The sequence below is a fragment of the Anguilla rostrata genome, chromosome 4 (genome assembly GCF_018555375.3).
Source record: "Anguilla rostrata isolate EN2019 chromosome 4, ASM1855537v3, whole genome shotgun sequence".
Lineage (NCBI taxonomy): Eukaryota > Metazoa > Chordata > Actinopteri > Anguilliformes > Anguillidae > Anguilla > Anguilla rostrata.
The window spans coordinates 8401781-8429246 of record NC_057936.1 but is presented as its reverse complement, the minus strand read 5'-3'; the positions used below and the strand labels follow the sequence as shown (position 1 = coordinate 8429246).

The window sequence follows — 27466 nt, the reverse complement described above, 5'->3', positions numbered from 1 at the left end:
AATATTTTTTTTGTGTGTTCAGCGTGAGTGAGCTGAGTATTGCGTTCACATGGAGCGGAGTGGATATTGAGAGGTACTATTTACAGCATCTGTAAGTTTATCAGAGGTATTTAGAAGATGGTTTAGTATTTTTTTTAGATAGAAGCTGAGCCAACGATTGACTACATGCATGTGGAACTCTCTGGCTTTTCATGTGAGGGTGCAAAGGGAATGAAGTCTAGCACTGCGTACTAAAAAAAAAAAAATTAGGCGACTTTGTGAAAATGGCATGCATTCCAGTGAGTGGTCTCTCGTTGGTCTGAGGGTCTGGGCAGAGGTTCGTGACTCCGATGAACTACTGACTCAACCGTGGAACTAAACTGCCTTAACGCTGAAACAGTGTGTGAGCGTCAAGAGGGACTTTAGCCAATGTGCTCGCTCTCTCTTTATACGAGGGCGTGTTCGATGTGTTTGGCTTTTACATCTGAATATTTAAGCACAAAATATTTTCATTACTGTAATGTGGACTTGCTGGTATTGCGACGGACGACAGCCCTTCGCATTTTATGATTACATCTATCCCTGGTAGGCAATCTGCTTTAAAATGTTTATTTTATTTTGCTCTGCGGCTATTCATTATGCGTTTGACTGACGGCGACCTAACTGTTCGAATTGCATAGTAACATAAAGGCAATGGAATGTTCTGATATTCGATTAAGTCTCGGAACTAAACTCGGGGCTCCGCTGCTACGGTCTACTGGTGATCCATACACACAAACACACACATACGCACGCGAACACACACACACACACACACACGTCCCGAGGAGAGCTCATCGATTATTTGGGTCTGTTGTAGGCTACCACGGTTTTGAGCCGCAGTCTACAGCGCGAGCTCCCGCCCGTCTGTCCGCGTGAAGCTCATCGAACTGCAAGAGAACCGAGGAGAACCGGAGACACTGGACTGGCACAACTAAGTAGGTTGAGATCTATACATCTAGTACAGCTATCGAAATAATTCTCAGCGTGCGTATTTGACAGGCGGTGTAGCTATTGGTGTTTCCTTTAGTAGTCATTCCTTTTGTTGTTTCTTCTGTCGGACTGTGGTTGCTCGGCGCTTTCCTTCCTCTTTCCCTCGGGTTCTGACCGCACGGGTTGTTGCCCAAGACTGTCTTCTCCAGTCTCAAAGGAAGGAGGAAGGGACAGATAGTTGTGAGGAAGTTAGATGTTGAGAAAGGAAGAAAATATACAAGACTGGGGGCTCGGTTGGTTATCGTTGCTGGTTTTCGGTGAGATCGTGTATTTTTTTTCTGTGTTCACTGCCCCCTCCCTTTTGCTTTCCCCCCGTCTTCCTGCACGACTGTCTGTCCCCGGACAAGCAACCGCACAAACGGAGGACACACGGGCTGATGTACAAACACACAAACACTTTTTGTGCGCGCATACACGCAAGTCTTTCTGTCCGCTAGAGGAAACAATGCGCCCGCTGTCTGAGCAGCGCGGCTCTGCACAGCTGCGTTTCCTCTCGGCGAGTAGCGCCGTTCTGTCACGCCAGACATGGGCCGCGCTGTGGGCTAAATAGTTGCTGTTCAAAAAAAAGGGGGGGGGGGGATAATATATGCATCTGCAACATGTGTTCTACTTTCGCAGTATGAGAGCCTATGTTCAGTACGGATGCTTGATGTGTAACTGATGCGCGAGTGAAGGGGACGGAAACTATAGTGACGGTAACCGGCGGGTCAACATTTCTTCTATTTTTTAGCCCGGCATGACTGGCTGATTCCTGGCAGCTGTATGCTGGCCCCTGGCACCGCTCGGTCCGTGAGAGCATTTGACAGCCACACAGGCACAATTGTGAGAATCGCAGCCGGGACCCTGTTACTGCTCGCGAGCCGTTGAGAACGGAGCTCGTTAACATAACTCTGTTCAGGTAAGGTGGTCAAGCGGCTGAAGTTGCTAGTGTTCTCTTAAATAGGCTAGACTGCTACTTGCCAATTTAATCGCGATGAATATGCACCATTAGTGTTCCGTATGAGCAACTCTGGATACTATATGCTAATTCACGAAGGAGGGTTCTGTTTTTTCCCCTGTGGGATGCGTCTTGAGGCATGCAACTTTTACGAATTATATCATTTTTGTACAGTTTTTTGTTATAGGCTTGTAGGCTAGCCGGATGTGCATTATGTGTTATCAGTTGTACACCTTGTTCTCCGGGGCAGAACTGCTCGAAGCAATTTTAAGATGCATCCAGGTTCTGTTGCTGTTTGTTGCGAATTATCTGTTGATCGCTTGCTGTCATCATAATAATTTGTGCGGTCAGTATTCTCGTCTTCTGAGCAAATTAAATTCGCCACGAACCGGATGCGGCTAGGTACGTTAGGCAAAATTCGGGTAACGGTGACTGTGCTGTGAGTACATTTCTGTGACTCGGTTATGCGTTCTCTCTCTTGCCGTGTCGAGTTTCTCTGTATAGCGTTATCTGTCTGCAACCATCTATCTTTCCTCTGGTTGTAGAGCGGCACCGATCGCATATGGCTTTTGAGCAGACGTACGGTGAGAAAGACGGCGCACAGATTGCACTGAAGTAACCGTCTCGGTGCCCGATTGCTCTATTAATAGCTGCTCTAGCCCTCCACTCCTGTCGCTCTCTCTATCAAATTCATACTCCGCTCTCCATCTCTCTGACTCTCGTGTTCTGTTCATTTCGGATCCAGCTTTGGTTGTTTTCGAGAATTAGGCGAAAGACGACCTAATTTAGAGGTGCTGATGCAATGTTGAGTGTGAGATCACTCAGAGAGGATGGTTTCCATGGTGACTCTTGATTAGAGGAGGAAAGGGTCGAACGTGGGGTGGGGGTGGGGGGTTGGTCCGTTTTATGTGCCCAGTGTTTATATATTATTTTTTGACACGTGCAGGGGGTGCGTGTGTGCGCCCGCGCTAGCGTGCAGTTCCTGTATATACCTGTGTGTACGCGACTTCCAGCTGTGTGCGATGCCGGCAAGGCGGCCTTAAGGTTGCTGAGGGTCAGGAGATGTCGCGGGACGCGCGTGATGTGGGGAAAACCACGAGGGCAGCAAAAACCTGATCTGCTCTGGTACTGACTCAGAGCAGAGCCACTCAGGTGTGAGTGTGTGTGTGTGTGTGTGTGAGAGAGAGAGAGAGTGTGTGTCACGAAGTGCTGTACGCACAGGGGTGTAAGCAGAGTCCGATAAACCCGAGGCAGGGACGGAGGGAGGGAAGCGGGTTTGTTTTGGACAGCGTTGACTCAGCAGACGTCAGCGTCAGGCTCCGCGCGGCGGCGTGAAGGATGAATTTGGGATTTTTTGGGCGCTGGGCCCAGGCTGGACGGACCACCGCTGTCATCAAGGTGTATCAGCTGGAGGGCACCCAAATAGAGGTGGTGGAACTCGCGCCATTTTAAATGTCAGCAGTGCAGGAGGAGGGGGGGCCTACTATGCAGAAACACAATGCGGGCTAACAGCCTGGCGAGTGTGTTAAATGGTAAATGGACTGCATTTATATAACGCTTTATCCAAGCGCTTACAATGAGCCTTCATTGCCAGAGCAGTTAGGTAGGTAGGGTTGGGTCTGTCAGACACTTCGACACACCAGGACAGGGTTTGACGCAACCTCGATGCCAGACAATCGTCTACTCTGAGCTAAGTCAGTGTTAACGTGTCTGCGGCCTTCACGTAAGTCTGTATGCATTTACATTACATTACATTACATTACAGGCATTTGGAAGACGCTCTTATCCAGAGCGACGTACAACAGAGTGCATAACCATAACCCAGGGACAATTGTGTTGAAAACCCTAGAGGAGGGAAGGACAGTTCCAAGTGCAGGGAGCGACCGCGTGGTTTACCTTGGACCCCGTGGGTTAGTCTGATGAACACAAACAAAAACAGCAACAAAGCAGCCTGTGCAAATGACACAAGCAATAGTTGAGTAGGCACGAGTGCAAATAACTAAGTCAACTAAGATGAACAGCTTACCTAGCTACAATCCTAAGATTGCATCGTCAATTAGAGACTGAATGAATGGGGGATAGCAATATACACCCACATAAGGCCACCCACTTACTGCAGGTTTATATATAGCACATGTATCACGTATGTGTGTTTGTGTGTGCGTGTGTGTTTTTTGCTTGCACAGAACCCCATTAAATCACAAGGGTGACACAGCATTTGATGCTTGGGAACATACAGTAGTGGAATTGCCCAGCCAGCCAACAGTAGGGAAAGCTTCTTTGTACACAGGTTGAAAAGCCTTTTAGAAGCCACCTCTGCTGTTTTGCTTTTAATTCCCTTTAATATAATTTGTTACGATGTTCTTTTGTTCTTTAAATTTGACAGCATTTGTTTTTGTTTGTTGTCACATTTTTGTGATTGTGTTCGCCGCTGTTTCATTTAACGCCGAAGCGCTTTCAGACCGCACTGTTTTAAAATCACCATCTGAGAGCGTTAAATAAACATAAATCACAAACGTATGTGATTATTACATAGGCTGTGTTTGACGCGGGGGCAGTGTTAACACAAGCTTGGAGAGGCACTAGTGGACACACTGTGTCACGGTGAAATAGCCACACATTCCTGTGATTCCAGCAGGATTCCTTTGCTCACGCTGCCCGTTTAAGTTACAGTGTGACGGATTTCCATGAGAGAAAGTTTATCTTTGGTTGCTCGTTCTTTCTGGACCGCTCTCGTCCCCGTTTAGAAAACAAGCACTGAAACTAATATTCGGGAGACGCCAGCCCTCGTGGTTGGGGGCCAGGCGGTAGAATAATTCAGAAAGATGGTAATTAATTTTGCTGTTAACGAGGTAAATGCCATCTTCAGAACTGTGCTCACAGTGCGGTCTCTACTGGGTGGAATCTCTCTGTTGTGACTGTGACACAGGAATGGTGTCTCTTTCTCTCCTCTTTCTCTCTCTCTCTCTCTCTCTCTTCTCTTTCTCCTTCTCAGGGTGGAGGAGGAGTTCTCCTCTCTGACAGTAGAGCTCTTATTTATCTATCTCATCGCCCCATCCTGTTTTTTTGCTTTACTAAATCTGCGGTAGAATGAGAGGGTAGAGTGAGGGTTCGGAGGGGAAAGAAGACAGTTGTTGCAGCAACACAAACTGCTTTGTTGAACTGAGATATTGTCAGTGTGTGTGTGTGTGTGTGTGTGTGTGTGTGTGTGTGTGTGTGTGTGTGTGTGTGTTTGTGTGCGCGTGTGGGTGAATGTGTGACAGTGTGTTCATGTATGTGCGTGAGATGTGTGTATGTGTGTGTGTGCGCAATAATTTGTGTGTGTGTGAGAGAGAGAGGGAGAGAGAGAGAGTGTGTGTGTGTGTGTGTGTATTTGTGAGATAGGGAGAGAGAGAGAGTGTGTGTGTAAGAGTGAGTGAGTGAGTATTTGAGAGAGTGAAAATTAGTCTTGTTGGCACTGCTTGTTTAACTTGTCAGGTTGATAAAATGCTGAACTGGGTGGAGAGAGAGAGCTCAAAGTGGAGAGAGAGAGGGCAGGATGGAGAGAGAGAGCACAGGATGGAGAAAGAGACAGCGCATGATGGAGAGAGAGCACAGGATGGAGAGATAGAGAGAGCGGAGGATGGAGAAAGAGAGATGGAGGAGCGACAGGATGGAGAGGAGGTGAGGGAGAGAGAGTGCAGGGTGGAGAGAGAGAGCGTAGGATGGAGAGAGAGAGAGCACAAGGTGGAGAGAGGGGAGAGAGCGCAGGGTGGAGAGGGAGAGAGCACAGGATGGAGAGGGAGAGAGAGCGCAGGGTGGAGGGGGAGAGAGAGCGCAGGATGGAGAGAGGAGAGAAGCGCAGGGTGGAGAGGGAGAGCGCAGGATGGAGGGAGAGAGAGAGCACAGGGTGGAGAGGGAGAGAGAGCGCAGGGTGGAGAGGGAGCTCAGGGTGGAGGGGGAGAGAGAGCGCAGGGTGGAGGGGGAGAGGAGCGCAGGGGAGGGGGAGAGAGAGCGCAGGGTGGAGAGGGAGAGAGAGTGCAGGGTGGAGGGGAGAGAAAGCGCAGGGTGGAGGGGAGAGAGCGCAGGTGGAGAGAGAGCGAGGATGGAGAGAGAGCGCAGGGTGGAGGGGAGAGAGAGCGCAGGGTGGAGAGAGAGCGCAGGTGGAGGGGAGAGAGAGCGCAGGGTGGAGAGGAGAGAGGCAGGGTGGAGAGGGAGAGAGAGCAGGGTGGAGAGGGAGAGAGAGTGCAGGGTGGAGAGGGAGAGAGAGCGCAGGGTGGGAGAGTAGGGAGGAGAGAGGAGCGCAGGGTGGAGGGGAAGAGAGCGCAGGGTGGAGAGGGAGGGGAGAGAGAGCTCAGGGTGGAGGGGAGGGGAGGGAGAGGAGCCAGGGTGGAGGGGAGAGAGAGCGCAGGGTGAGAGGGAGAGAGAGCGCAGGGTGGAGGAGAGAGCCAGGGTGGAGGGAGAGAGCGCAGGGGAGAGAGAGAGCGCAGGGTGGAGAGGGAGTAGAGAGGCGAGGGGGAGAGGGAGCCAGGGTGAGGAGGCGAGAGGCGCGGGTGGAGGTTTATCCTGGCTGGGGAGAGTAACAGACTCTGCTGGCCGCCTGCAGCCCTGTGGCTGAGAGAGGGAGCGGGGGCTGTTGGAGGCCTCGGGGGTCTGGGGGGGGGGGGGGGAGCATTTCCAGGGCTTCATTTCCATGCTGTTCCTTCTTTCCCCCTCTCCCTCTCCCCCCCATCCCTCCCTCCCTCGCTCCCTCTCTCTCCATGTTAGGCTGGCTTGTCTGCCCAGTTTTTCAGGATGGGCTGCACTGACAGACAGCTCCTGGCACACTGCTGCTTGTGGGTCGGGGACACAGATGTGTGTGAGAGTGTGTGTGTGTGTTTTCATGCGTTTGTGTGTATAAGAGAGACAAAAGTTTGAATTGCATATTACTTGCAAATTTGCAGTCAGTGAGTAGCACGTTTTAGCAGGTGTGCGTTTGTATGTGTGTGTGTGTGTGTGTGTGTGTGTGTTGTGTGTGATTGTAAGTTCACGTGTTTGCGTGTGTGAGTGTGTGCATGTGACAGCGCGTGTGAGCGCGTATGAACATGCCTGAGCCTGTGCGCATACGGTACCTGCGTGTGGGTGTACATGTCTGCGTGTACGTAAGCGTGTGTGTGTGTGCGCGTGTGTGTGTGTGTGCGGAGCAGGTTGCTGCCAGCCCCCCAGCTGTCAGATTAAGCCTTGCCCTGTTGGCACGGTTACACGTCTGTCGCCACCGGACGGCATCGCGTTGTCCGCGCGACCGCGGCGCACGAGCCCGTACGGCGTGCCGATAACGCGGCTCTCTCTCGCGTGCGCCCCGACAAACGCACCCCCTGCCAGCCCCCCACCCCCACCCCCTTCCCCCCCACCCCACCACCACCCCACCCCCCCCCGCCTGTAAAGCGGAACAAAAGGAAGCCGTGCGGCCCGGGACAGATAGCGGAGCGGAACCGTCGTTAGCCTGACCTGCGCTAGCGTCGCGTTATCGCGCGTTAGCAGGTCGGCTGCATCGGGGGGGGGGGGGGGGGGGGGCATGAGGCTTGGGTCATGTGACCAGACCGCAGACACCAGCTCCCTGGCCTCGAATGACATAACGGCCGCGCAGGACGGCTGCAGGAGGGAGGGTAGCTCTATTTTAGCCTGGCCGCCTGAGCCTTAGCCGTACGGCTAGCACGCTGAGCATCGTCTAGCGCCAGGCCGCTCAGCCCCGTTCCTGGAGGTCTACCGCCCTGTCGGTCTTCACTCCAACCCTAACAGAGCGCATCCCGTTCAGCAGCCAGAGGGCTGGCTGTGCTGCTGATCGGTAGAATTAGGTGTGCCAAATATAAAACCCACGGGACGGTAGATCTCCAGGAACAGGGCTGGGCGGCCGTGGACTAGTGGGTCAGGGAATGGGCCTTTTTTACATCAGTAATGAAGGGGTTTGGCGTCTTGTGTTTAACATTTATAACTCTTGTGTTTCTTGCCAGACCAAGGCTGCCCTATCATATTTCTTGCTAGTGGGAGGTCTCCCCATGGCAAAAAAAAGCAAAAAAAAAAAACTGTTTTATTAACCAATCGGTGGACAAATATTACAGCTCATAATGGGTGTCAATGAGAAGGGGAAAAAAGTGTTACTAGACCCAGTGGGCTCTTAGCTATGCTAATGTAATACGGATAATTAGCTCCCCTGCTAACTCCATTCTGCTTCTGCTGTGGAGGCAAATGAGCGCACAGACTGGAGGGCGTTGCCCTCAGTCCTGGTTTCAGTGCACAAAAAGGGCGACTTCCTGCCACTACGGTCACAGACAGGAAGTGACGGTCTGTCGCCGCCATCCCAAAATGCATATGCACCAAAAAAAACAAATTCACCAGCTTCCCCCCCCTTCTCCCCGCCTCCTGCCTGTTTTGAATGATGCGCTGTCGCCTGGTGACAGAGAGGTGGCGCTATACAAGTGCTGCCCACGAACAGCCTCTTTCTTTCTGCGTCCTTTAAAACTGGCGGTCTGGTGGCGGTTGGGAGGCACAGAGGTGGATTGTGGGTTCAGACAGGCTGGAGCCGAGCAGCGGAGAACCTGTATACCCCCCTCCCCCCCCACCCCACCCCCGTCAGTGACATCAGCAGAATTCACGCGTGCCATTGGCTGCTGCGACTCTTAGGTTTTTTTTGTAAGGAGGCATGTGGGCTGGCTAGACCGGTACAGGTTGGAACACGTGGCGTATATTGTTGTGTTGTGGTGAGTGGTGGGGGGGGGGCGCACACACGCACACACACACACACTCGCGCACGCACACACACACACACACACACACACACACCTCTCCTCTTCCCTGCACACCTGGCTCTTTGTGCTCCATTGAAAGCAGCGGAGGGATGGAGGCAGTAAACACTCCCCTCCTGCCCACTTCAAAAGAGACGGGCCGTGCAGACACAGGAGGAGGAGGAGGAGGAGGAGGAGGAGCGGCGGCGGCGGCGGGCTTTGATGCTACACAGAACCTGCCTCTATCGCTCTCTCCATCCCCTCTCTCTCTCTCTCTCTCCTCTCTCTCTCCCCCTCTTCCCCACTTCATCTGTCTCCCGAAGCTCTGTTCTGTCTCTCTGTCTGCGTCCAGTGGATGTAGCGAGGTGATGATGTTGCTGCTGCTGCTGCTGTCTGTAGTGTTTCTGTAGATAACTGTGATGGTGCTGTCTGTAGTGTTTCTGTCAGTAACTGTGATGGTGCTGTTGGTAACTGCTACTGCTGTCTGTAGTGTTTCTGTCAGTAGCTGTGATGGTGCTGTCTGTAGTGTTTCTGTGGGTTACTGTGATGGTGCTGTCTGTAGTGTTTCTGTCAGTAACTGTGATGGTGCTGTCTGTAGTGTTTCTGTCAGTAACTGTGATGGTGCTGTCTGTAGTGTTTCTGTCGGTAACTGTGATGGTGCTGTCTGTAGTGTTTCTGTCGGTAACTGTGATGGTGTTGTCTGTAGTGTTTCTGTCAGTAACTGTGATGGTGCTGTCTGTAGTGTTTCTGTCGGTAACTGTGATGGTGCTGTCTGTAGTGTTTCTGTCAGTAACTGTGATGGTGCTGTCTGTAGTGTTTCTGTCAGTAACTGTGATGGTGCTGTCTGTAGTGTTTCTGTCAGTAACTGTGATGGTGCTGTCTGTAGTGTTTCTGTGGGTTACTGTGTTGGTGCTGTCTGTAGTGTTTCTGTCAGTAATTGTGATGGTGCTGTCTGTAGTGTTTCTGTGGGTTACTGTGTTGGTGCTGTCTGTAGTGTTTCTGTCAGTAATTGTGATGGTGCTGTCTGTAGTGTTTCTGTCAGTAACTGTGATGGTGCTGTCTGTAGGTTTCTGTTGGTAACTGTGATGGTGTTGGGCTGTAGTGTTTCTGTCGGTAACTGTGATGTTGCTGTCTGTACTGTTTTGTTCTGGTACCTGTGATGGTTTGCTGTCTGTAGTGTGTTCTGTCGGTAACTGTGATGGTGCTGTCTGTAGTGTTTCTGTCGTACTTGTTTATGTGCTGTCTGTAGTGTTTCTGTCGTAACTGTGATGTGCTGTCTGTATGTTTCTGTGGTACTGTATGGTGCTGTCTGTGTGTTCTGTCAGTAACTGTGATGTGCTGTCTGTTGTTTCTGTCGGTACTGGATGTGTTGTCTGTGTGTGTTCTGTCGTTAACTGTGATGTGTGTCTCATGTTTCTGTCAGTGACTGTGATGGTGCTGTTCTGTAGTGTTTCTGTCGGTACTGTGATGGTGCTGTCTGTATGTTTCTGTGTGTAACTGTGTCTGTTTCTGTTGTACTTCGTGCTTGTTTCTTGGTACCTGCAGCATTGTTGCTGTCTGTTATTGTGGGTGTTGCTGTCTGTTACTGTACAGTTTTCCTACATGTCCATGGTCTTGTTTTTATGTGGGCTGCAGTTTCATTTCTGTGTGTGACTGTACTTGTTTTTATCAGTGCAGCTGTGCTCTTGTTTCTGTGTGACTGTGCTCATGTTTCTGTGTGTGACTGCTCGGGTGCGGTCTGTGGTGACTGGCTCTCATTCTGCCGTGCTGTGCTCTGTTCCTGGTGAGCTGTGCTCAGTCTGTGTGGACTGTTCTCCGTCTCGTGCGTGACTGTGCTCTTGTTTCTGTGTGTGACTGTGCTCTTGTTTCTGTGTGACTGTGCTCTCGTTTCTGTGTGTGACTGTGCTCTTATTTCTGTGTGACTGCTCTCATTTCTGTGTGTGACTGTGCTCTTGTTTCTGTGTGCCTGTGCTCTCGTTTCTGTGTGTGACTGTGCTCTTGTTTCTGTGTGTGACTGTGCTCATGTTTCTGTGTGACTGTACTCTTGTTTCTGTGTGTACTGTGCTCTCGTTTCTGTGTGACTGTACTCTTGTTTCTGTGTGTGACTGTGCTCTTGTTTCTGTGTGACTGTGCTCTCGTTTCTGTGTGTGACTGTGCTCTTGTTTCTGTGTGTGACTGTGCTCTCGTTTCTGTGTGTGACTGTGCTCTCGTTTCTGTGTGTGACTGTGCTCTTGTTTCTGTATGACTGTACTCTTGTTTCTGTGTGTGACTGTGCTCTTGTTTCTATGCGCGGCTGTACCATCGTTTCTCTGTGCGGTTGTACTCTCGTTCACTCTCTGACTGACCTGATGCCCCCTCTCCTCTTCTCTCCTCTCCCTTCCTCTCCTCTCTTCTCCTCCCCTCTTCCTTCCTCTCCTCTCCTCCCCTCTTCCTTCCTCTCCTCTCCTCTCCTCTCCTCTCTCACAGGTGACAGTGCGATGCTCGGGGGGGCGGAGCGAGAGTGAGGTCATGGGCTGCACCTCCGCCAAGCAGGTGTCGGCCGTGCCCAGCGACGAGGAGGGCCGGGCCAAGGCCTACGGCAACGGGGACCTGTTCACCGGTCAGTCGGCCCCGCCCGCGTCGCCATTAGAGTAATTACTCTAATCGGGATTACTGTCTGTCACTTCCTGTCACGGAAATGCTCTATACGCAGACCTCTCCTCTTTTACCCCCCCCCCCTCCCACCCCCGAAACCCGTGAGAGCAATTACAGTGATTATATTAATCTGTTTGCATTATGTCACGCAGCTATATAGGGGCGTTTATGGTAGCGAAGGAGGCTTCTGTGCTCCGGCCAATGGAACGGCAGTAACTGTCATCATCGTCCTCCTCTGTTTGTCTTGCCGGAGACGCGCCAGACCTGTTGTTTAAATGACCCCCCTCTCTCTGCTCGTGAGGGTTACGCGATTGGCCGCTCTCCAGTCGGTTACCGTGCTCGCCGCGGGTCTGCGGAGCGTCCGTCGCTGGCTTCCTGCCGCTCGAGGGGAACGATCCCGGCTCTGTCTCGGCTCGGCTCGGCTCGGCTCGGCTCGGCTCGGCTCGGCTCGGCTCGGCTCGGCTCTGCCTCGGCTCGGCTCGGCCGCGCGGTCGGCCTCTCCGCTCCCAGCGCGCGGGCCGCTGGCTTCTGGGACGAGAGGGATGGAGGGAGTGAGAGTCTGCGGACCAAACGGCCCTAATTTTAGGGACCGGGCTCAGCCACGGGAGAGACGCTCAGGGTGGGGCGGGCGGGGTTTTGTGGGGGGGGGGCAGAGATTAGGATTTGGGAGCAACCCTGCGGAATAGCCTCGCGGGGAAACAGCAGATGCCGAACTCTCTGCCTCTCTCCTCGATTCACGCCTCATCCCCCTCTCTTATCTCTTAGGGATAAGAGAGTGGTAGTGTTTGATTAGAACTGGAGAGTATTTTCTTTGACGGCTCCAGATGAGGTTTAATTCTCTCTCTCGCTCCCTCTCCCTGCCCTCTCTCTCTCCTTTCTTCCTTCCTTCCCCCTCTCTCTTTCTCTTTGACCCCTTGTCCTCTACACAGACACCATCAGGTTGTGAGTCTGTCATGCCACCCCACCCTCTCTCCTTTCTCCCCTCTCCATTTCCTCCTCTCCTCTACTTCTCTCCCTCCGTGACCATCTATTGCCATTTCCCACCCTCCCTTCTCTTTCTTTCCTTCTCTCTTTCTCTCCCTCTTTCTCTCTCTCATTTTGATGTGAATAGACAGTGGCGGCTTATGGGTTGCTTGTTCTGGCTCGGTCTGCTAGCTGGGTGTAAAATGCTGGTTCTGAAGACGCGCTGGGTAGATTAATATATGAACTGTTTGACAGAAACGGAGAGAACTGTTGACCTGAATACTGTGGATTACAGCGGGCGAGAGGACCGCCCCTCTCTCTCTGTGTGATCTTTCTCCCTCTGTTTCTCTTTCTCTTTCTTTCTTTGTCTCTCCATCTCTCTCACTCAATCTCTGTCAAATTCAAATTCAAAATCAAAATGCTTTATTGGCAGGAAACACACTGGTAAACCTTGCCAAAGCACACAGCAGTATATTTGAGGAGGAACACAGAGAAATAATCAGTGCACAACTGTCTCTGTCTCTGTCTTTCTCTCTCTCCCTCCCTCCCTCTGATGCCCTCTGTTTCTCTCCCCCCCCCCTCCATCTCTGTCTTTCTCTCTCCCCACATCTCTCTGCCATTCTCCTCTCTGCCAGCTCACTTAAGGAGGGTTTTACTGATACAGCAGAGAAGCCGTGGGACTGGGCTGTGGTCACACGCCTAGCGCCCTGGCTCGCCTTCACAGCCACAAACAGATTGCGTGTTCGCCGTCTGTCAAAGTGTGTCAGCGTCCGTGTTGCTTGCCTGTGTGTCCCAGTTTGCGCTTCATATTTTCATTAGTCTTCTGGCTCTCTCTTCTGCCTCGCTCCCTCTCTCTCTTCTTCCTCTCTCCCTCTCTCTCTTCTCCCCCTCTCTCTCTCTCTCTTTCTCTCTCTTCTCCCCCCTCTCCCTCTCTCTCTCTCTTTTTCTCTCTCAAACACACACACACACACACACACACACAAGCAGACAATCACAATCACAGGAAAGGTTGAGCCTTCGTTAACATGGAGAGAGGAGGAGGAGAGAGAACATTAAGTTGTTTATTGAGTTTAAAAAAAATTAAGTGCATGTTAATCTGAGCAATAGCCTGCTTCCTGTTGCATTGTAGCTTGTGTGTGTGTGTGTGTGTGTGTGTGTGCGCGTGTGTGTGTTTGAGGACATATGTGTAAGGGCATTTGTGCTTCAGTGGCTGTGTGTGTACACGTGTGTGTGTGTGTGTGTGTGTGTGTGCGTGCCTGCAGTGGCAGAAAAAATCCTGATCACACGACTGATTAAGACCTTGGCAGACTGCGCACTGGATGGGCGCTGCTCGATTATTAAGACCACCCAGCACGGGCAGACCCGACGAGACGAGAGCAGAGCCAGACCGGGCCCCGGACAGAGCCGCAGTTTAGCATCAAACCGCATGAAAAAAAAAAGACTCTCCCACGCGAAGCGCTTTCCTGTGGTGCGGAAAAGCTCCTCCGTGCCGGATTGCTAATCCTGGACAATGCCTCCAGAAAGGTGCGCCCTCCGGGGAAGGAAAATGGCCCCGTTGCTCCGGCGACGGAAAACAATAGTGCGTAAACCGCGGCTGGGGTTGGGGGGCGGTTGGGGGTGTGGGGGGGGCGTGTAGGGCTTCCAGGGGACCGGCGTCCGTCACAAAGTGGCGCGTCGAACGCCACGCATTTTCCACCCGGTCTCCACGTGCCGTTTGCTGCGTAGGTAAAAAAAAAAAATTTCTGTTTTGCACAGTTAGAAAGAGAGTAAAAGGCTCACCTTCTGCAGGTGAGCAGAGTCGGGTAAATGGCATAGGGGGGGGGGGGGGGGGAGAACACGTCCAGCTGTCGTCAGTGGCGATGAGAGGTGAACGCCGCCGGTGACAGCTGGAATGGCGAAACGTTTGACTTTGTCTTTTTCTTTTCTTTTCTCACTCGTTCACTTGAGCACTGTCTGCACAGGGGTGAACTTTTTCAGGCCGGCCTAAGTGTGAACGATTTCAGTGAGCAAACAAGCATTTTTGTTTTCGTGGTGTCGCATACTATTTGTAAAGTAACAAGCATGAATGAGTTGTGTTTTACATGCGTAAAACCTTCTTGTCACTAGTAGGAGGTCAAATGTATTGCCATAAATTGAAAAATATACTGTAATGTATTGGATGATACATTTGAAGTTGAATATATGTAGGCACACCAAATACGTTTGCCAATACATGCCAAGGTATTGTCATTTTTGTTTAATAATATATTCTGTTGGCTGTTGTCAGATGTATCCCACTGAAATCAAAGTGGCCATAATTCATATATTTTGCTATACAGTATATCTGTAAATCTTAAAGCATTTCACCGTAGACACTTGCAGAGTGTGTGTTGCATTTCAAGTAACAATTTCCTATTCCTGAAGTAATCCAGTGTTGTGTGTTGATGTGGTTGGTGTGTGTAGTTAATTGCTGAAAAGTTTGGAACAGCTTGCCATTGTCACAAAGAAGACATTTCAAGAATGCTGCATCTCCATATATGGGCAAAAATATATTTTTGTTTCCTAAGGGTACACAGTACACAGCTTCCTGTCACAGCCTGGGGTATGACATGATCACACTTACACCCCCCCAAAATTAAAGTTGAGGGGAAAGGGCATGTTCTGTAGGACCTGTTTTAGTTAGTGTTTGGTGTTTAGGGTGTGGGTGTGTGTGTGTGTGTGTGTGTGTTTAATTGGCTTTGCTGTGAAGGTGATATTTACCTGATAGTGAAGTCAGTTTAGAATTTATGATTTATTTTGCATTAACTGAGTTTTACATTAGTTGTACTGTGTTCATGGCAGTGTGTGTTGGATTGTACACCGCTGATATGGTGTGCTTTGAAGTGATTGTGTGTGCCTGAGTGTGTGTGTGTGAGAGTGAGTGTGCGCGTGTGTGTGTGTGTGTGTGCGTGTGTGTGTGGGTGTGTGCGCGTGTGTGTGTGTGTGTGCCTGCTCCTGTGTGCGTGCGTGTACACGTACGTGCGCTTCGGTGAGTTGCGAGCACGTCAAGGTAGGAGCTGTTGAACTTCAGAATGTTTACATTCCTCAAGCGCTGATAGGAAGTCCTTTCTCTCTCTCTCTCTTTCCTTCCCTCTCTCTCTCTCTCTCTCTCTCTCTCTCGGTCCTCTGCAGTCGGTTTGATGCAGAAGAGTCCGTCGGTGTACACAAACTGAATTTCAGCAGTTTTCCGTGAGGCTAAAGAGGGAGAGAGGTGTTGGAGGGCGATAGGGTCAATGCGAACACCAGATACCGATTCTGGAGAGCGGCCACCGCGTGACGCACTTGTTTTTAAGGGGGCTTCAGCCAGATGAAGGGAGAGATAGGGAGAGAGAGAGAGAGGGAGAGAGAGAAAGAGACAGAAAGAGGGAAGGAGGGAGGGAGAGAGAGAGAGAGAGAGGAATCAAACCGCGAGAAGTGATAGCGTTTGCGTGCCCTTATTGCTCCCAAAACAGATGTGTTATTTTGACAATGTTTTGATCCGAGTGCACCTTTTTCAGGGACAGGCCTGAGGTCGAAAATACGTTGTCAAAATAAAAAAAAGTTGTTTTGGGAGCAACGTGGTGCAAGTGCTACTGTGTCTTGTGTCCTCCTTCTCCCCTGCTCGGTATCTCGCTAAAGGTGTGTGTGTGTGTGTGTGTGTGTGTGTGTGTGGGGTGTGGGGGGGGAGCCTCAGGTGCTGCTGGCTCCTGTATGTGTGTACAAGCTGATAGGACAGGGTGTGGTGTGTGTTCTTATCAGAGAGGTCTCAGTGCCGTTTAATTCCTCTACTGGTTCAACAAACGAGTCCACAAACAGAACCTTCTCTGGCCCACTCCACAGCCAGTGTGTGTGTGTGTGCATACGTATGTCCGTGTGTGTGTGTGTGTGCGTGCATATGTATGTCCGTGTGTGTGCGTGCATATGTATGTCCGTGTGTGTGTGTGTGTGTGTGTGCATATGTATGTCCGTGTGTGCGTGTGTGTGTGTATACGTATGTCCATATGTGCGTGTCTGCATGTGTGTGCGCTTGTGGGTGTGTGAGTGTGTGTGTGTGTCTGTGTAGGCAGGATGGACAGAACATTACAGCAGCTGTGAATGAGTGGAGCTCAACTCAACTCTCAACTCCCACCATCCCTCTCCTGTTCTATCTCTCTCTCTGCAGATGAGTACAAGATGAAGGGAGTGGAGGAGGTGAAGTACATGCGCGGAGGAGAAGATGACAGAGTGAATGCACGCAACCAGGAGAACCTGGTGAGATGCACCTTTTTACACACACACACACCTACACACACACGTATACGCACAGACCCTACCTAGTGCCAAATGTCACACATACGTTAGCTAACAGACGGATACACACACACGCAATAAATCTCACACATGCACTGCCTAAGACGCACGCGCACACACGCACGTGCGCACACACGCACACACACACACACACACAGTACCTGTGGTCTGAGCAGACCCGGTTGTGCTGTGGAAGGCGGGAGCCTCGCTCTGCTCTGACGCAGTAGCTGCTCACTCTGACACACTAGCTGCTGGCTCTGACACGCAGTAGCTGCGGGCTCTGACATGCTAGCCTCTGGCTCTGACACGCTAGCTGCTCACTGACACGCTAGCTGCTCGCTCTGACACGCTAGCTGCTGGCTCTGACACGCTAGCCTCTGGCTCTGACATGCTAGCCGCTGGCTCTGACACGCTAGCTGCTCACTCTGACACGCTAGCTGCTGGCTCTGACACGCTAGCCTCTGGCTCTGACACGCTAGCTGCTCACTCTGACACGCTAGCTGCTGGCTCTGACACGCTAGCCTCTGGCTCTGACGCGCTAGCTGTTGGCTCTGATGCAGTAGCTGCTGGCTCTGACACGCAGTAGCTGCTGGCTCTGACACGCTAGCTGCTGGCTCTGATACACTAGCTGCTCACTCTGACACGCTAGCTGCTCACTCTGACACGCTAGCTGCTGGCTCTGACACGCTAGCCTCTGGCTCTGACGCGCTAGCTGTTGGCTCTGATGCAGTAGCTGCTGGCTCTGACACGCAGTAGCTGCTGGCTCTGACACGCTAGCTGCTGGCTCTGATACACTAGCTGCTGGCTCTGACGCGCAGTAGCTGCTGGCTCTGACACGCTAGCTGCTCACTCTGACACGCTAGCTGCTCACTCTGACACGCTAGCTGCTGGCTCTGACACGCTAGCCTCTGGCTCTGACGCGCTAGCTGTTGGCTCTGATGCAGTAGCTGCTGGCTCTGACACGCAGTAGCTGCTGGCTCTGACACGCTAGCTGCTGGCTCTGATACACTAGCTGCTGGCTCTGACGCGCAGTAGCTGCTGGCTCTGACACGCTAGCTGCTCACTCTGACACGCTAGCTGCTGGCTCTGATGCAGTAGCTGCTGGCTCTGACACGCTAGCCTCTGGCTCTGACATGCTAGCTGCTGGCTCTGACATGCTTGCCTCTGGCTCTGACACGCTAGCTGCTGGCTCTGACACGCTAGCTGCTGGCTCTGACACGCTAGCTGCTGGCTCTGACACACTAGCTGCTCACTCTGACACGCTAGCCTCTGGCTCTGACATGCTAGCTTCTGGCTCTGACACGCTAGGTGCTGGCTCTGACATGCTTGCCTCTGGCTCTGACACGCTAGCTTCTGGCTCTGACATGCTAGCCTCTGGCTCTGACACAGTAGCTGCTGGCTCTGACACGCTAGCTGCTCATTCTGACACGCTAGCTGCTCGCGCTCCCAAAAACACACATTTGCAAGCGCTTTACATTCGCAGGCACGTCCAAAATATTCCTCAGCTCCAGGGGCTCACCGGCGCCCCCCCCCCCCCCCCTTTGCCTGCGGTTCACACGGGGCAGCCGAGCCAGAGAGTGAAGGCAGATTTGGGCACCGGTCCGGGACGAGATTCGACTAAACCGCTTTAACCGCTTTACCTGTTCATATCACTGGGGCGGGGGGGCGGGTGCTTTTAAATGGAAAAACGTGTAAAGGTTTTTTTTTTTTTTCTGACTCAAATGCACCAGCACCCGTGGCCGCAGAAGCACTTGTTGCGCTGCACCCGCAGACAGCCTTAAATATTCATGAGCGCATACACATTAACAGGTGGAGGAACACGGAGGCGGGGGGGGGGGGGTTGTTTTCGCGAGCGAGCGGTAACGGCTACCTCCGCTTGTCCAACGTGCTCCCCCCGCAGCCCGTTCTCCCAGGGCAGCTTTAATGAGCTGTGTCCTTAACGAGGGTCAGTATCTGGCTCTCGCTGACCAGAGGAGGCATGCCCAGCCCCTCGTGTGCAGCATTTTATCTGAGCCAAAATGGTGGCTCTGGCTTGGGATGAAGACTTAAAAATGCACCAGTGCAGCTGCCATTTTGGGACAAAAGGAAGTGTTCCTGACCCTCGTCCGCTGCATTCCCTTTGAGCCAAAATGGTGGCTCTGGCAAGGGACAGATAAGTGGAAAGCACCCCTGTCCCTGTTATTACTGTTTTTTTTCCAATACGAAGCATTTCTGCCTCGTGTGCCCTACCTTTTGCTTGAGCCAAAATGGCGGCGCTGGCAGGAGCACAGACACGCACAAAATGCAGCCTGTCACTGCCGTTTCTGTACGATGGGAAGCGTCTCTGTCCCTCGCACGGCGTGTTCTGCTTGAGCCAAAATGGCGGCGCTGGGAAAGGGGCAGGCACGTGAAATGCAACCTGTCAGTGCCCTTTTCTGTGGTGCGCGAGGCGAAGCGAGAGGTGTGACCCGCGTGTGCGTTCTGCAGGAGAAGAGCGCCGGGGCGTTCAGGAACAGACAGCACAAGGAGATCCCGGGGGGCAACACTAACAGGACCAAGTGAGTCAGACTCATCTTTGCTCTGCGTGTGTGTGTTTCTGTGTGTGTGTGTGTGTGTGTGTACATTAGAGTGTATCTGTGTGTGTGTGCATGTGTGTGTCTGTGTGTGTGTGTGTGTGTGTGTACATTAGAGTGTATCTGTGTGTGTGTGTGTGCATGCATGTGCGTGTGTGTGTGTGTGTCTGTGTGTCTCTGTGTGCGTGTGTATGTGTACATTAGTGTGTGTGCGTGCATGTGCTCTTTTACCGTATGTGCTACTTCATTTTTTTTTGTCCTGTAAAAGCATTACATCATGTGCATCTTTTCCCGACCGTTGACAGTGGTATCGGTGTGTGCTCGTTTGATAATGGATTCGCTTTTTCTATTTGATTACTGAGATGGAGGGAGCTGGAGGGAGGGAGGCGGATTTCGCTGTCTAATGCGAGTGTTTGGGTGCTCAGGGTAATGCGGCAATTTTGCGGTTCCCCCGACTGTCCAATAAAATGATTCATTGATCTCTGAGTGCAACTGCTTCGCAGCCAGCGACGGTCTTGCAGGAGTTGGTCTGGCCGCTCGGACTGTGAGAGTCTGTTCTCAGCTCCGCGCAATGGAAAATTCTCATGGTATTTGTTGCCTCCCTGTTGGCCCCCCCTCTGCCCCCCCCCCCCCCAACTTCCTCCATCTCAATCTCCTTCGCTCTCCCACTCTCACTCCCTCTCCCCTTTCCCTCTCTTTCCTTCCCTTCTCTCCTTCTCTACCTCTCTCTCCCCTTCCCCCTCCCTCTCTCCCCTTCCCTCTTTCCCCCTCCCCCCTCCCTCCCTCTCCCCATCTCTCTCTCAGTATCCACACGTCAGAGAGTCAGCAGGAGTTCTTCAGGATGCTGGATGAGAAGATTGAGAAGGTGAGAGGACGGATGGTGGGAGGAGCCTCTTCAGCTGGGGCTGAGAATTTAAAGAGACAGATCGAATTTGAGCTGAGGTCCCCCCCCCCCCACCCTACCCTACCCTACCCTCTGGCAGGAAGTACACGGAACACAAGACTTCCATTTTGACTTTCACAGTAAATGCCCTCATTCTTGGAGTCAGGGGAGGGGGGAGGGCGAGCATTTAGGGAGCTTTGCAACTGCGCGGGCATCAAACAGAGGTTGATCCAGTCGTCCCTCGCATAGGCCCTCAATTAAGGACAAGCTGACAGTCACTTCTAGCAAAGGCGGGCAAAAATGACATCACAGAAAACATCACAAAATCACCCCGAAAAGCCTCCACGATCCGCGAATGCCCGGTATCCCCAAGCAGCCGTGCGCGGTATTAGCCCTCACTGACACGCTGGTTTACCACGCTGGAGTCGCAAGCCATGATACAAACCACAGGAAAAACATGCCAAGCCACAGGTGCCATCCTGGCTACAACAACAAATTTTGTATAGTGTTACAAAGGCACAAAATGTTACAAAAAGTTACTAAATCGCCATCAGGTCCACAACAAGCAAAATGTACCCCACATAGCAGAGTACGTGATTCCTTCTTCGGTTCAGGTTTCTGTTGTTACCCTGGGCTGTTGAAAACATAAAGTTGTGGCCACCTTAATTAACACTTAATTGCTTTCTGAATCAGGAGGCGTGTCTATTGTTATTACCATTTGTTCATAACAATATTGGTGTAAAGAATGGTCTGTTAAATAAACGTAACAACCATGTCCGTATGAATTACTACGTTATTGTTTCAATTCACATCTGTTGATTAGACTACACTACTGTATTGGTGAACAGCAGCACTGAAAATAGAGACAGATCACAAAAAGTGGTTTGCGGCAAGTCTTTTTTTTTGCATTCAAGTCACACGGGCCTATATCGCAGTCTCTGGGACCGCAATTCGGGAATGCCTTAAGAGAAACGTGCGTTAGTGAGAAAAGGCGCGTGTAGCAACGTCCGGTTCGGTCGTTTTTTTAAGACGCATTCCGAAGCGCAGCTGAACGGATCCGTCAACCCCTCTTCCCCCTCGGGGGAGCCTGGAATGTTTGCGTGGTGATGTCATAGCACATGACAAAACGAGAGTTCGAAGGATAAACTGTGGAAAAGTCTAAATTCGGCGGTCTTCCTGTTTCCCCTTTGCCTTGCATTCTGTGCCTCACCACAAATCCTTTGGACCAATCAGATATTCCCCTCCTGAGCTGCTTCTGTTCTGACGTTCTGCTTGGTAACGGGAGTTTCAGGGGCTATTTTACAGTGCAGGACATCCATTACCGCAATGTGGGTCACACCCCTTAGTACAATTTTCCAAAGTTGGATGTAATTTGAATGTTCCAGCAGCAGTGGTGAGGAGACAGAATTTTTAATGTGAACATGGTTCAAAGACTCAATGGTGATTAAAAAAAAAAAAACATAACTTCACACAGGTCAAGGACTATTCATGAACTGTATTGGCATGCTTAATGCTTTTTGCAATATTTATGGGGTGGTATTGCTACATAATTGTTGAATCGTGAGGTAACTTTAATACAGAGCTGAGAGTGTCTGCTGGGTCTGTTAAAGAGTCTATCCTGACTCCCGGTTCTCTCTCTCGTGTTTCTGTCTGTAGGGGCGGGACTACTGCTCTGAAGAGGAGGATGTGACATAGCACGGCGGCCGCTGAGTGTTCCGTAAAGCGTGCGTGGGAGAGTGTGTGTGTGTGTGTGTGTGTGTGCGTGTGTGTGCGTGCGTGCGTGCGTGCGTGCGCTCGAGTTCTTTCTGCTCACAGACTGTTGAAGATGGCGCCTCTTTGCTCCGGAAAACCTCCTCCAAAAAAGGGGGAGGGACCGACACACTGACTCACAGCCACGAGGCGTGTCCCCCCCCTCCCTGGCAGCGAGAGCCTCAAGAACTACCCCCCCCCCCCTTCCTCCCCCCCACCCTCCAAAAAAAAAAAAAAAAATCTTTAACATTTCCTCAGCCTGGCCCAGGAGCACAGCTTAACACACCTCAGCGTTGTCAGCCATTGTTTGTGTGAGTGGCACCTTCCCCTTCCCCTAGGACCCAGCAGGGAGGAGGGACCGGTGAGCACAGGAACACTGCACTGCTGTCTGGAAGAACAGGCTTTTTCTCGCCCCTCTTCTTTCCCCAACTCCCAGTCCCTGCGCTGCCGCTGCTTTTCCACAGGACGGACGGACGGATGGATTTAGAGAGAAAGGAGGAGGTGTGAAGAGAGACTGAATGGGCATGGGGGAGGAGGGGGGTGGGGGGGGAAGAGACCCCAACCCACCCGCCAGCCAGCCAGAACTGAGATTTAACTCCCAAACTGATCTGGATGAATTGAGAGATGAGAGAGAAAGAGAGAAAAAGATGAGTGATTTTAATGTGAGAGAGATTGGGATAGTTTTGTGAGGATAAAAAAAAAAGATATTGATATTTTTAAACTCTGGACTCCTGCCTTGGGTGGATCTCTGCCTTGGATGGATTTATTTTTTAAAATAAAGTATCATTTTTATGTCTTTTATTTTCCGTTAGGCTTCTGTCACCATATCTCTCAACAGGCTTAAGGTCAAAAGGTGAAAGGTCAGGGCTCCAGTGACCCCAGGCTGTGTCTCTGGTCCAACCCTTCTTCCTTAAGACCAGGAACACTAATTTACAGGTATAAGCATTCTGTTGTCATCTTCACACATTCACACCGTTCATTCTCACCTTCATCACATGCTTTATGGAGTATGTTTAAAAATGAGCTTTGAACTACAGTTCCCATCAGCACCATTGCAGAACGTTGCACACTTAGCCAATCAAACACACCTTTGGTGTCGCCAGGCAGCATTCCCCCCCGCCCTGTCATGTCAGCTCAGCGATCCCAAAACCCAGCAGTATTAAAGCTAACTGACACGGCAGAGTCCCTCTCTCACACACACACACACACACACACACAAAAAGTGGGGAGAGGGGTTCCACCAGAGTCACAGTCCTGATCTTGCTTCTGTCCTCATGGTTACTGGATTCTTCCTTTTATTATTTGTTTCAACATTTTTGTTTTTCTATTAAAATAAAAAATAATAATAAAAAGCAGCAGCTGTTTACATAACTGTCCCCCCACCCCTCCCATTTTGTCTGTATGTTGCCTGCTGGCTTTTACAGCAGTCCCTCAGTGTGTTACACCGAGAAGAATCCTGTCATGCTGACATCCCCCCCCCCCCCATCAAGAAGTCTTATTAAATTTCCCTTTGGCAGTAAAGGAGAGAACTGTGTTGCGAGAGCTTCAGTTTGGGCCAATGTGGGTTTGTGCTGCTCTCTGCTGGCTAAATGGCGGAACTGCATGCTGTCAAGGCAAATGTCCAACCAGTGGAAAACGAGAGCAGCGACGCAATTTCAGAACGTTTGGCAAAGCTGGATTCTGTGTACTATAGTTACAGTGTCGTTCCAGTGCGTTATGGAGGCACTCCAGCGCGTTAACACACTTGCTTCAGTACATTAAAGCGTCGCCCCAGTGCGTTAATGCTGTTGCTCCAGTACGTTACTGTGCCGCTCCAGTGCGTCACTGCGCTGTCTCAGTGCGTTAAGGTGCAAGCGGCCCTCAACGCAGCCTCCTCTTTCGATGCTGCCGGCGCCCCTGGTCCTCGATCCCCACGGGGGGGTCGGGGGTCAGCAGGCCTGGGCAGAGCCGCTGGTACACCAGGCTGGAGTCCGACGCCACGACGCACAGCAGCATGGCGGCCGCCAGGCCCTCACCTGGCTTCTCACGAAACAGGGACCGCACCCTGAGAGAGAGAGAGAGAGAGAGAGAGAGAGAGAGATGAGCCAACCTCACCTGGAGTGGTCAAGGAAAACACACTCTAGTCCAATCAAACTGCAGGAGGAAGACGTCGTCTGTTGTTAGCTGTGAGGTCACCCCAGAGAGCCAGAGAGAGACTTCACGAACCCTGCAATGGGTGGACTCGCGCTGGCTTTTGTTGCGGTTCCAAGAACACGGTGATCGGCCCACATAAGTTGGGCATGTGCCAGCTGAGCTCCTCCCATTTTGGGTGTCGTGAGCCCTCGCTGGCTAGCGCTGCCGGCTCGCTAACGCCTGGCACGAACATACGGAGAAGGCCGTGTTCTTTCCAGCGTGAGGTAATATTCCATAAACACCTCCTGCGTGTGTGTGTGTGCGCGCATGTGTGTGTGTGTGTGTGTGTGTCTCTACGTGTCCTCAACGTGCCAGGTGTCAGGCAGTGTTCCGAACGCGCTTGGCTTCCCCCACGGCACAACAGCACAGTCGTGTTTTAGAAGGTAACCATGGCCACCCGGAGGACTTGTTCTCCGCGGACCGCCGTTCCGCAGTTGGGACACACGGACAGGAAATGGCAGAGCGTGTAAACAGCGGCGGTGGTCCTGCGGGGGCGGGGGGAGGAGGGGGGGGAGGGGGGTGACGCTGCGGGGAACGGTAGCCCGTCCGCGCCTAACCAGGTTAGTCAGGCCTCATTTTGTTTTCCGACAGGCCGAGCTTCCTGCGCTTCTCTCCCCGGGACGGAGCGCTGGCTCTCTCTCTCTCTGCCGGTATGACTTCACTCTGCCATTACTCCTAATGCGAACCAGCAGCCCCCTGCTCCGCTCTAATCCAAATGAATGCGCTGCTGTTACAAGTGATCGCAGCGCAATGGCTAAGTGGTGCTGGCGATGGACTTGCCCGCTGTGACGTCTATGTGGCGCTACTGAATTCCTGATGGTAACGCTGACGTTTTCAGCTCAGTAAGCCCGTCTGCATAAGTGTCTGCCAAGTGCCAAAAAACGTACGGCAGTAATAGCTTTCTCTTTCCCGGTCACCCAAACACCCCTCTTTTCTCCTCCCATCCTCACACTTACATCCGTTCTTCCCTTTTTCCCCTCTCCTACACTCGCTCTATCCTACACTCATTCCACTGTGTGTTTTTGAGAGCCCCAGTTCTCTCTCCTCGCCAGCGCTGTGGATTCCACAGATTTACAGGGCTTGGCAGTGCATGCTGGCTCTTCTGCTATTAAAAGATAAATAAGCCGTAACTGTTGTTGCGCACGCAGCCGATTGGCTGTGTTCGGCTCGGCGACCGCGGCTGGCACGCGCGCGGATCCCGGCGGGGCTAGCGGGTGTGAGGAAAGCCGGCCTGGCTTTACCATCGGTGACTGAGCGTCCTGTGCGCCGGCAAGGGCAGGATAACCTGGGCCCGCTCGCCCTCCCTCTCTCTCCCCTCCAGGAACACCAGCTGCAGCTCGCTGCTCCCCCTGCTGGTCACCTCGCGCCACTGCCGCACTGCGAGAGGACAGGGTGGAGAGTCACTGCAGAGGCCCCCAAAGCATTGCTAATACATCAACCCCCCCGCCCCCTTTACAAGCAAGCGTCCCTTCTGTAACCCGTCATTACAGTGCAGAGAACTGGTACACAACGGGCCTTGAAAACACGTCAGAGATGTAGGTCATACCGTTAATGCCAGTTCATACAGCTAAATGTCAGGAAAGGTTAAAAATGAGCACACACAGAAGAATTTTACCCAAGGAAAGACTTGGGGAACTTGAGCATGAGTCAGTCGGCATTGGTAATTTGCCCCCATTTTAAGTTTCCATAATAAGACAACGTTCAGACATTCAGCGTGAACATGCTCAGGGATGTAAACACTGCATTGCATTGCGGCATTGCAGACTGCATCGCACAGCATTCCAGAACTGTTCGAAAAAGTGCTGGGTAGCTCACAATTGGATTCCAGGCAACCTTGGGTTAAACTGTCGCACACAGCAGTTATATCACGAAGTAGCGCTACAGAGGAGTAACTGTTAAACCGCCTAATCAGTTCTGGATGTGCTCATTTTCACCGCTAAACTGAGATCTACATTTACCCCTTACATAAATATGACCTCGATATTTATGAGATCATGAGTTGTGTGCCAGTTACACTGAAATTTGAATTTACATGGAAAGTGCAACAGTGGGATAATACTTCTGTATACTGATAGCAGGCCTTAAAGATGAGACCCGATGAAAATACTGTTAAAACCTTTCTGAGAAATGAACAAACACTTTTATACAGGATTTAAGTTGTTATATGTCCAGTCATCAGACCCTGTCGTGTTCCCTGCTGGCAAAAAAGCCAGCATACAGCGTTGAGCGGGACTATAATGATTAGAGCGACACGCTAAATTGGGATTTGGAAAGTGCGTTAAACCACACTGTGGTGATGACTGGCTACCGTAGATTAGACAGTTTCCCCACTCACCCTCCTTGAGGTCAAGATAAACGAGGAACGCGGCGTAGACTTGGGCGCTGTCTCCCACATCCAGATTCATCAGTTCTCGGTACTGCGCAGAATACAAAGTTTAGCGAAGTTACAGGTGCTCGTACACTTGTGTGGAAAATGCACGCACCGGCGGCTAGACATGCTCCGCTACAGCAACTGTTGCGGGTGCACAAGGGAGGTTTTTGCTGTTTTGTTACGGCTCAGCTCTTGACTGATATCAGTTGTATTCTGGTTAGCAGAAAACCTACCAGCAGTTGACATACTTATGCTACTTTCATCATAACTGACATGATAGAACAGTGTTTTTCGTACGCAGGGTACGAATGCTTCGCCCTAGATAGCAGTGTAGTAAAATTGTTAGGGGACTGGCCACCAAAAGTTTGCAGGTTTGATTCCCAAGTAAGACACTGCTGTGTTGCATTCATGAGCAGGCCATTTAACCGTAATTGTATTAGTATGTTTTCAACTGCACACATGGATACTGAAATGCGAAATTGTGTTATGTCTGGACAAGGGCATCTGTGTTGTAATGCAATCTCCTTTACTTGGATTCGTTTAGCACATAGTAATATCTGCACGACAAATTCTATTAAATTTAGTTACTGTTCATCAGGGGCTAGCTAAAGGCAACTGTAGCTAAAACGTGTCCACAATCGTTCACGGGGCATCTACAATTAACACAACGAACAAGCTATGATGCACCTAGCTAGCTAACCAGTACTTCGACACGGACACTGCTAACGTTATTTAGGCACGTGGCTACAACACAACAAGAAAGTTAACCATGCGAACATTGTGATATTCAGTTTGAGTTCAGCAAGGTTGAAATCCGGCATACATAGCCACCGGGTATTGTTGAGAAACACCGCGCTCCATGTGACTTCTGGAACTGGCATCTTATCCACATGTGTGTAACATTCTGTACCCGGCAATCTGCCTGTCGCCGACATACCTTTGGGTGTTGTAACATCCAGTTAGCGGCCAGCTGTCCCTCACTTCTTTCTACAACCTCCGACTCTGCAACTTCTCTCCTGTCCATCTTTCCAAAAACTACCTTCCTTCAGTTGCAGGCAGAGAAATGCACATCAATCCCATCACCACAAACAAACGTGCATTACAAGTGCTTTTCTGCGCATTCGCTAGCATTGGTGGGTTGCGTAACTGTCCGGGTAGGAACAAGAG

The 27466-nt window shown here is 51.4% G+C and overlaps 2 protein-coding genes across 5 annotated transcripts; one reads left to right on the top strand and one right to left on the bottom strand.

Annotated features, from left to right (window-relative positions):
* The first annotated feature begins 152 nt into the window (after window positions 1-152).
* Window positions 153-22552, top strand: LOC135252406 (uncharacterized protein C1orf21 homolog). Of its 4 annotated transcripts, XM_064330422.1 has the most exons (8): window positions 409-564; window positions 839-956; window positions 1742-1909; window positions 11155-11287; window positions 16445-16533; window positions 19039-19109; window positions 19929-19989; window positions 21664-22552. In XM_064330422.1, exons 4-8 carry the CDS (start codon window positions 11197-11199, stop codon window positions 21700-21702), a joined length of 351 nt encoding a protein of 116 aa, XP_064186492.1. In that variant the 5' UTR covers window positions 409-564; window positions 839-956; window positions 1742-1909; window positions 11155-11196; the 3' UTR covers window positions 21703-22552. The 4 variants fall into 4 exon arrangements, with proteins under 4 accessions (XP_064186490.1, XP_064186492.1, XP_064186491.1 ...); XM_064330421.1 differs by lacking the exon at window positions 1742-1909 and having other exon boundaries at window positions 410-564; XM_064330420.1 differs by lacking the exons at window positions 409-564; window positions 1742-1909; window positions 11155-11287 and adding an exon at window positions 153-316.
* tsen15 (TSEN15 tRNA splicing endonuclease subunit) lies at window positions 22276-27466 on the bottom strand. Its single transcript, XM_064330419.1, has 4 exons — window positions 27237-27466; window positions 26264-26345; window positions 25170-25305; window positions 22276-23800 (listed from the first exon to the last, which is right to left on the bottom strand). Exons 1-4 carry the CDS (start codon window positions 27321-27323, stop codon window positions 23617-23619), a joined length of 489 nt encoding a protein of 162 aa, XP_064186489.1. The 5' UTR covers window positions 27324-27466; the 3' UTR covers window positions 22276-23616.